At 39.7% G+C, this 10525-nt stretch overlaps 1 protein-coding gene across 11 annotated transcripts in view; it reads left to right on the plus strand.

The window, feature by feature from the left end:
* Window positions 1-5874, plus strand: part of MEF2A (myocyte enhancer factor 2A) — a 165865-nt gene extending 159991 nt beyond the window's left edge. For all 11 annotated transcript variants that reach the window (XM_036842218.1, XM_036842220.1, XM_036842217.1 and 8 more), the window contains 2 exons: window positions 362-488; window positions 1776-5874. In XM_036842218.1, coding sequence (XP_036698113.1) covers window positions 362-488; window positions 1776-2145 — 497 coding nt within the window. In that variant the 3' untranslated portion in view covers window positions 2146-5874. The remainder of the gene's footprint in view (window positions 1-361; window positions 489-1775) is intronic.
* The last annotated feature ends 4651 nt before the right edge of the window (window positions 5875-10525 follow it).

Below are 10525 nucleotides of genomic sequence, written 5' to 3' on the forward strand. Positions count from 1 at the left end.
GGCATATTTATTTAAAATAACAATTGTATAGGAACATCCTTTAGTGATGGCATTTTTATTATTTCTATTTACAAGTCCGGAAGAAGTATCTCAACTTTTTGAAAAATAATAAACTATAAATATTTAGTACAAAATTGAAACCTTTTTTATTGAAATAATCCCAGACAACTGAATACAGCTAGGTCCTATAAACCTCCCAAAAGAATTTTTTGTGGGTTTTAGACCCATAAGTGCGTTGTTTGATATTATGAAGTACCTGGCTTCTCTCAACCTAAGAAAACTTTTGAAGCAACTATTTGAAAAACAGATTTTGCATGGTCCTTTTAATTACACACACAAGCAACATTTCCTTCTTTTTTAGATTACTCACTGACTAGTGCAGACCTGTCGGCCCTGCAGGGCTTCAACTCCCCAGGAATGCTGTCTCTGGGACAGGTGTCAGCCTGGCAGCAGCACCATTTAGGACAAGCAGCCCTCAGCTCTCTCGTGTGAGTAACTAGAAATTTTCCCCAAATCTGTACCCCTATTTCCCAACCTCTGTCTCATTCCACTGTTTGAAGAAAGGCAGCCTGAAGGTATTCCGGCCTACCTACCACCCTTCTCTATTTTTGCCTTGGTTAACATCAACAGACAAAGAGAAGAAGAAAATGAGCTGTGCCCTTTGCTTTTTCTCCCTGGATCGTAGGGGAGGAGTGGTAGGGCTTGGGTATCTTATGTATGAATCAAGCTACAAAGGATTCACGTGGTTGATCCCAGCCCGCTGCATACACTGTATACCTCACCAAGAAGGGTTCACAAAAGAGAATGTTCCTTATGGATAGCGTGTGGGGATATAACTGAAAAGGGTTTACAGTGGTGCCCAGGTAGGACCAGGCATCACCAGCAGGAGAAGGAATGGTGCTTCAGTAGAACAGAATAGTCAGCCCACAGAGCAGCTAGAGGAGAACATCCTAGAAGAGGGGACAGCATAGCAGGCCCACGTGGCCTCCACGAGGGTTGGCCGCCTCGCCCCTGCTCAGGACACCCAGCCTCCTGGCCTCCTGCCCTGAAAATCCCCAGAGAGCTTCCCTGCATCCTGAAATAGCTCCACAATGCATACTGTTATCAGTCGTCTTGGGAATTGTGTCATGGAGAAAGGCGCAGAGTATCTGAGGGAAATTTCTTTGCCTACACAGGTGTTTGGCCCTCGGGCCTTTGCAGAGCATCCTAAATGAACACACTAAAAATAGCCATGCAAAGGCAAGTGGAAAAGGCTTGGTGCTCAGACTGGGGGAAAAGCCTGTATACACTCTACTGTGTCCTACTCTGAGCAAGTCACTTAGCCTTTCTGAGACTCTTTCCTCATCTGGAAAATAGGGTGACATGACTGACTTCTGAGAGCTGCTGTGAGAGTAGGTGACATGTTGTGCCTGTCACAGAAGCAGCAGAAAGGAAGAGAGGGAGAAGAATTCAAGTTGCCATATTGTTCCTCTGCCGTTTTGGTCCATGTACAGCATTAGTCACTGACACTGTTTTGGATACTTCAGCTACAGAAGTACCAAGACTGTGGGTAACAGGACCAGTCACTAAAAATCTCAACTGTACTTGTTTTTTTTCTACCAGGGATATATAATTTTTTTCTGTGCCAAGCACTGCAGGAAACACCAAAACTGGTCTTGGGGAATTCTGACAGTATTTCAGACCCTGGACTCTTTTCAGTCAGGTGGTGTCTGTAATATTCCATTTATGCAGATGCACTCACAAACCATCTACCATATCTTTTTTTTTTCCTTCAGTGCTGGAGGGCAGTTATCTCAGGGTTCGAATTTATCCATTAATACCAACCAAAACATCAACATTAAGTCAGAACCAATTTCACCTCCCCGGGATCGAATGACCCCATCAGGCTTCCAGCAGCAGCCGCCTCCACAGTCACAACCCCCCCAGCCGCAGCCGCAGCCGCAGCCGCAACCACAGCCGCGGCAGGAAATGGGCCGCTCCCCTGTGGACAGTCTGAGCAGCTCGAGCAGCTCCTATGATGGCAGTGACCGGGAGGACCCGCGGAGCGACTTCCATTCTCCGATTGTGCTTGGCCGACCCCCAAACACTGAGGACAGAGAGAGCCCTTCCGTAAAGCGAATGAGGATGGACACATGGGTGACCTAAGGCTTCCAGGCTGGTGTTTGTACTTTGTTACTGCAGTGAACTGCTCTACATATCTAAGTTGGTAAATAAGGACATGAGTTAAATATATTTATATGTACATACATACATATATATCCCTTTACATATATATGTATGTGGGTGTGAGTGTGTGTATGTGTGGGTGTGTGTTGCATACACAGAATCAGGCACTTACCTGCAAACTCTTGTAGATCTGCAGGTGTGCGTCCCATGGCAAACAGAGCACCCTGTAGGCAGAGTCTAGTCTGGCACTTCCTTGGACTACTTGTTTCATAAGATAACCAGTTTTTGCAGAGAAACGTGTACCCATATATATAATTCTCCCACACTAGCTTGCAGAAACCTAGAGGGCCCCTACTTGTTTTATTTAACTGTGCGGTGACTGTAGTTACTTAAGAAAAATGCTTTGTAGAACAGAGCAGTAGAAAAGCAGGAACCAAGAAAGCAATACTGTACATAAAATGACATTTATATTAATTACCCACCTGGCATGGGTCTCTGTTGCAAAGAGGTGCATGGGAAAGGGCTGTTGATATTAAAAACAAAAAACAAAACAAAAAAAGCCCCACACATAACTGTTTTGCACGTGCAAAAATGTATTGGGTCAAAGAAGTGATCTTTAGCTAATAAAAAAGAGAGAGAATAGAAAACACGCATGAGATATTCAGAAAATATTAGCCTAGAAATATAGAGCATTAACAGTAAATTAATATATTAAGTTATAATTGGAATATGTCAGAAGTTTCTTTTTACATTCATATCATAAAAATTAAAGAAACTGATTTTAGCTCATGTATATTTTATATGAAAGAAAACACCCTTATGAATTGATGACTATATATAAAATTATATTCACTACTTTTGAACACATTCTGCTATGAATTATTTATATAAGCCAAAGCTGTATGTTGTAACTTTTTTTTTAGAGAATAGCTTTATCTTGTTTTAACTTTCTAGTTTTATTTTAAGAGGGGGAAAAAAAACAAACAAAAATATCTTGCAAGCAGAACCTTGGAAAAAAAAAGCCATGAACACTTATTATTCTATATGTAAATTAAAAGTTGAGCCAAACTCTTTGTGTATATAGAATCTTAAATATATTATCACCTTTGATGTAAGTACCTATGTATTGTATGGTCACCAGATTAAAAAGTATATTTTTGTGGATTGCCGCCAATTTAGGGGGAAAAGGCGAGATCCTTATTAAGTAGAGTATTCACTGTTTAATATTTACTATTTTGTTAAATATACTGTACTTTGGATTTTAATTATTGGCCCAGTCTTTTCAGAGGATTGTATAAAGGGGTTTCTCCCCTCACTGGTGGTGAATGTGTGATGTTACATTGTAATCTTTGTGCTGTATGGGTTGAGCATCATTATATATTTTATATGTGTATATAAATAGCAAAGTGGCAAAAAAAATTGGTGTTAAGTTCATCCTGCATAAATGTAAAATGTGTTGTGACAGATTTTATAAGGCATTATTTAAAACTTGCCTTTTGTGAGGAAAAAAATATAGTAGAAAAGCTGACCTAATTTAATTAATATTAGAGAAAATGGCAAAATAGTTGATGAGCACAAAGGTTTTATAAGTGGTAAATGATTAGGGAAAAATATTCGTGGGGAAAGGGGTCTTTTTTCCTTGACCCTCTAAAATAGAGTGATGCAGCTGGTTACAGAATACTACCACGCCAGACACTCTGCATCGAATGACACTGCAGTGTGGGGAGCAGTCCTCTCATGGTGCCGATTCTTGGCACAACTCTTGCCATCCTAATGCCCTCAACTGAGATGCTGACCAAGGCCTTACTCTCACAGGAAGACAGCTAAGTGGTAACAGCAAGTTCGGCAGGTCCCTGGGCTTGTGCCATGAACAAAATTCAAAGTCCTGTATGTCTTTCATCATCGATTTTTAAATACTCCCTTTCCTGAGAAACTCAAAATAAGGGTTTAAAATTACTGCTATTTTCTATTTTAAACTTAATATTAAGCAGCTACCTACAATTTTTACTTATGTTTTGGTTTTTCCCCCTAAATTGCGTTCCTTGTGACGTTTTCCTCCTATGCTCTTTATGACAAATCATCAGCCAGACTTCCTGGCTGACACATAGGTAGTAGGTACAGGATAAACTTGTGGCATTCCCAGCTGCAAAATGGAATTCTGTTTTTAATGACATTTTCAGTAGTAAATTTTGATAAGAGGCCAAAAAAGGGAGGGCAATATGCTTTCTCCTCTCGTCAGTTTAGACATTTGGCTCTTGTTCAGAAAGGATTGGTTTTTCTTTAAAATATACTTATTTTACTGAACTACTTACAGGCACATTTCTTCATGAGGTCACACCTAGTTGAAAGAAGACAGTTTCCCAACACTGAATTTCCAGGATAATCCTTACCACTTTGTAAACCATTTATAGCTTTGGAAGTGTTCAGTGCTTCTTTGGTTGTTATTTATGCATGTTCATGAACTTCTGCTGTACATGGGATAGGAGTTAACACATTCACATTTACTGTCTATTTTCTTGTGTGCCTTATGAGATGGCTTTTCTGACTGTATCTCAATAGTCTTTCTTTCTATGCAGGTTTATAATCAGTACAACTACTGTTTTCTAAAATAATATTACGCAAGGCTCGGAGTTTGTATTTCAATTACACTGACCAAGTAACAATGTATTCCGTTTTCAGGAACTGAGTATTTGACTGTTAACCCTTTTCCCATACACCCAGTGTGACTTAGAGCATATGGACTTGACAGAGACACCCTCACCCAGACCCCATGTACGAACACATAAACATACACGTCTCCTGGTGGAAACCAGCTCAGAGTGGGGAAGACACTAACCGTGTTACTTTAGAACCTACTTTTCTACCCTTTTAGACTCATGTGTTTTGTATGACACCATCATAAGAAATTTTATCCCTGCAGATGAAGTATTTTATTACTAAAAGACAAAAACAAAAAAAGCTTAAATTGCACTGGTTAAAGTACAGTTTCCAGCAGCTGTACTTCCTTCAGCAGTCTACCTGGTACTACATTGAGAGTGAAAGTCACCATTGTACGTCTACAGATGGTCCCAATCAAAAATCAATCTTTTGAGCCCTAATTATGTCCATTGTGTTAGAGACTAAATCAGGGGTTTGTTCTAAAAGAACAGTATATGTTTTACCATTTCCTTTTACTGTAAGGACAACTAATAAAGCATTAACATATTTTCTGTATTAACCATCATGCGCACAAGAAATACATAGTAAATAAGGAACCAGAAAACTCCTGGCATTGGATCATAAGAAGCTAGATGATTAGAATGTGAAAAAGATTTTACAAATGTAAAACTTTTATTTCTCTGTAGAAACTTTCTTCACTTTGCTGTGCAAGAAGACACTGCTTTGCTATATTTAAAATGGCTTTTTTAAAAGAGATTTATGTATTTGGTAAATGTTTGTAGTCAACAGTTCACACAAGAAGCTGTACACGGTTTGATCATGTAAAACCGTTTGGCGGCACAAGCTGGACTTTGTTGCCATCCTTGAGATGAACCTTTTAAGAAAAATAAGTTAATCTCAATTTTTCCCTGAATGTGTTTTTTTTCTTCATTATACAATAAATATTATAGTGAACTTTTTATCAAATGGTTAAGAAAATGTTAGAGGTTGTTGTAAACTCTTTGTATCCTGCACTCACTACAGTAAAGATGGACTGGCTTTTCCTGTGTACTCCAGACTCTGTCATGTTTGCCACCAGTCATCCTCTTTGCCCTTCCCTTTCCTCTCTCCCTCCCCTCCCTTTCCCTCCTCCTTCCCCTCCCCTCCCCTTTTCCGCCTGCAGGTCCCTTTCACTTGCTTTGAGATGTGGTCAGGGAAACTGTTGGCGGCACCCCACCAGCCTCCCCTGTATTGGCTCCCGAGGCCTCTCTTCCTGGGGCGGCCCTGGACGCTTTAGGAAGCAACCAGGGATCCAGTCCCAGCATCAGCCAGCCTGGCCGTTCTGTGCATGCTGGTGTGGACACATTAAACCCATTCAGTCTCGGATCGCGGCTTCCTGCAGGATATGCTACCAAAGTGTGGGGGTGGGGCATTGCCGGCACTTACTATCATCCGAGTCTATTTCTCCCTCAAGTTTAGGTGGTGAAATAATTTGTTTTACTCAACATGCGTACATAATACTTAGCTGGGGTGGCAGAAGACAGATTTACTAAAAAAATTTTTATTTTCAAAAGTGATTGATAGATGTGAAAAATTATCTTAAACTTGCAGCAAAAAGAGTTCCCTTCCTCTTATTCACTTTCTAAGCCATCTCCCAGCTAAGCAGATTCTTGCTGTCAAATTAAAAGCTAAATGTCTGTTCTGGCTTTACTTGGTGACTACTGTGAGACTCTTACTAGCAGGTTTTGAAAGCTGGTTGAGGCCTGTGGCTAAAAATCACACCGGCAGCTACTTAAAATCAATTCATTGCGATTTCCTAGTTGGCTCCCATGGGTGCTGCCTCCCTCTAGGCTCTGTCTTGTTTTTCAGTTGATTCTGTGACTGACACCAGCCAAGAAAATGATTTTTCAGTTGATTCTGTGACTGACACCAGCCAAGAAAATGACTGACTTTTCAGTGATGTCTTCTGCCAGTGGGATGGCTTCTCCTGCCTGCTCCCATCTGCCTGTCCAGTCTCTCACAAGGGGTCAAAGTACCACTTGGTTGTAGAACTGAGGAGGCGGTGGTCTTCCTTCCAGCTGACACAAGAGTGGGGAGGTTCCCAATAGGCACCTGGAACACTACAGGGAGGGGCTCGTGGGGGCTGAGTGGACACGTGCTGCCAGGCAGAGCGTGCTTAGCCCACGAGTGAGAGGTGGGCCCCAGCCCATGACTGCACGTAGCTGGGGTAAATTCCCACTTCCACCGCAGTGTCTGCTTCCTAGAGGACCCAAACTAACAGGGCGGCTTACCCCGCTTTGAGAACGTGCCCTAGACTCCAGTCACTGTCTTACACACAGTCTGCCTGCTCTGTGTATACCAAAGCGGCTGAACGCAGCTGGGGAAGAAAAAAATCAGTTATACTAACTGGTTTCACCATATTATCCTCCACCACCCTTTTTTTAAACTTTATTTTGAACTAATTTTTAACTTACAGAAAAGTTGGAAAAATAGTAGGTTTCATACGTCCCTCACTTAGCCTTCCCTAATGTTAACACTTACAAAACCACAGTACCACTATCAGAACCAAGAAATTAACATTGATACAGTGCTATTAACTAAATACCCTATTTGAATTTCACCACTTTATCCACTATCTCTGTTCTAGGATCCAATCCAGGATCCCACATTGCATTTAGTTGTTATGTCTCTGTAATAGTTCCTCAGTCTTTTCTTGTCTTCAAAAAGACAAGACACTTTTGAAGAATACTGATCAGTTAGTTACTCCGAATAGTATCCCTTGATGTGTGGATTTGTCTGATGTTTTCTCATGATTGGAATGAGTGTGCATTTTGGCAACAATTTCACAGAAATGATGTATCCTTAATGCATCATGCAGTTCATGTCATATGTTTGTACAGGTGATGTTGACCTTGACCACTTGGTTAAGTGGTTTCTATTGGGTTTCTCCACTGTAAAGTTACTATCTTTCCCTTTGTAGTTGATAAGTATCTTGGGGAGATACTTTGAAACTATACATAGGTTTTTCAAAAACTTTCACCTACGAATTATAGCGTCTTGTTTAGAACAACTATTTCTGTAGTATTTGCCTGTTTTCTTCTACATTTATTAATTGGACTTCTGAAGGAAGAGCTGTCTCTTCTCCCCACTAATTTATTTGATCATATTAATTATGGAATCATGGATATTTATTTTATTCTATGGGTTATAATCTAGTACTATCATTATTTTATTCCTTAAATTATTCCAGTTTTGGCCATTAAGAGCTCCTTTAGGTAGACTACTGTGTTCCTTGGAAAAGCTCCTCCCCACTTTTTAAGCATTTCCTTACTTTCTGGCAAGATGTTAAACACTCTCATATTCATTCCCTTTCCAGGTACTGGAACAACCGCCTCTCCAAGGATTCCTAGTTCCATTTATTGGAGAATGGCATTGAGAAGCCAAGATTTTGGCACTACATGTGCTCATTGCTACTAGAGTCACTGCTTTTTGGCCCTCTCTGCCACCAAAGCTAGGAAGTAAATATAGGTATGCTCACTCACACAGACACACATCCATATTCTGCAGCTAGTTATCTAAACATATGTATGTGAAAAAACATGCGCTTACAGTAATACTTCCGATTTCAATTCAGCATCACAGGGTTCATTTTAACCTTTCCTTATGTGTAAATTCTTTCTCCTAAGGTAAGAACCTGGCTCTCATTATGTGCAATCTTTTTACTTGTTCAGTTCTAGCGTACACATAAGGTAGTTGCAGAATTGCCAGTCCAGGGACTTCCCTGGTGGTCCAGTGGTTAAAACTCTGCTTCCACTGCAGGGGACACGGGTTTGATCCATGGTCGGGGAACTAGGATCCTTCATGATGTATGGCATGGGAAAAAAAAAAAAAATTGCCAGTCCACACCTGCGTGAGAAACACATTTATTGACCAGATTAGAGCATTTGTGTAGTTCTTTTTCCCTCTGGCCTTACATTATCCAGTGAGGACAGTGTTTTCCATGGTTATTTTATGTTCCCAACCACCTTCAGTGTTATGTTATTCAATATAATATAGTTAGGATCTCTTGTTGGCTTTTATTTCATTTCAGGTACTCCACCTCATACTAGTTGGTTTTAATTTATTTGGGGGGAGATAAGTGAATGGTATCTGAAACATTATTATGTTCTAAGAGAGCTATACAAAAGATACAGTAATGTCACTCTCTTCTCACCCCTGCTACCCCATCCCCCTCCCTGACTTTTCCCACCAGCCCTCTACGGATAACCAGTCTCTAGCTTCTGGTTTAATCCTTCCTGTATTATTTCTTTTGCATAAATTAGCATTTTGGTGGGGGTTTTTTTGTTGTTTTTGTTTTTGTTTCTTTTGCTTTCTTCACTTAACGGTATGTCTGGTATAAACAAGATATAAACTACACACTCCTGAACAACTAATGGGTCAAAAAAGAAATCAATCAAAAGGGAAATCAAGAAATATCTTGAAACAAATGCAAGTGGAAACAAAACATACCAAAACCAATGGGATGTTGCAAAAGCAGTTCATAAAGGGAAGTTTATAGTGATAAATGCATTTATAAACAAAGAAAGATCCCAAATAAACAACCTAACTTTACACCTCAAGGCACTAGAAAAAGAAGAACAAACTAAGCCAAGGTAAGCAGAAGGAAGGAAATAACAGATCAGAGGGGAAATAAAGGAAATAGAGATCAGAGCAAAAATATAAAAGATTCAAAACCAAGAGCTGTTTTCTTTAAAAACAAAATTAACAAAACTTTAGCTAGACTAATTAAGAATAAGAGAATACAATCAGAAATGAAAGAGGCAATATCACAACTGATAACACAGAAATACATAGCATCATAAGACATTACAATGAACACTTGTATACCAACAAATTGAACAACAGAGAAGAAATGGATAAATTCCTAGAAACATACAACCAACCAAGACTGAATCAGGAAGAAACAGAAAATCTGACTAGACCAATAACAAGAAGATTCAATCAGTAATCAAAAACCTCCCAACACAAAAAAGCCCAGGATCAGATGGTTTTGCTGGTGAATTCTACCAGTTAAAAAATTAATGCCAATCCTTCTCAAACTATTCCAAAAAATTGAATTGGAGGGAACACTCCAAAACTCTTTTTATGAGGCCAGGACTATCCTGATAACCAAAGCCAGATAAGGACAATCAAGAAAAATTACAGACCAGTATCCCCAATGAACAGAGATGCAAAAATTCTCAACAAAATATTAGCAGAACAAATTCAATGGCACATTAAAAGGATAATACACCGTGATCAAGTTAGATTTATCCCTGGGATACAAGGGTGGTTCAACATATGCAAATCAATCAATGTGATGTATCACATTAATAGAATGAAAGGTAAAATTCATACGATCATTTCAATAGATGCAGAAAAAGCATTTGACAAAATAAAACATCCTTTCATGATAAAAATGCTCAGTAAAGTGGGTATAGAAGGAGCAAACCTCAATACAATTAAGGCTTTATATGACAAACCCACACCCAACCAACCCACAATCATATGCAACAGTGAAAGGTTGAAAGCTCTTCCTCTAAGATTAGGAACAAGACAAGGGTGCCACTCTCACCACTCTTGGTCAACATACTGGCAATCCTAGCCAGAGCAATCAAGCAAGATAATAAAATAGAAGAAGATTCTAGAAAAAATGGTTATGTAAAAGATCCCGGCTTCCCTG

This window comes from Balaenoptera musculus, chromosome 2 (genome assembly GCF_009873245.2).
Source record: "Balaenoptera musculus isolate JJ_BM4_2016_0621 chromosome 2, mBalMus1.pri.v3, whole genome shotgun sequence".
Lineage (NCBI taxonomy): Eukaryota > Metazoa > Chordata > Mammalia > Artiodactyla > Balaenopteridae > Balaenoptera > Balaenoptera musculus.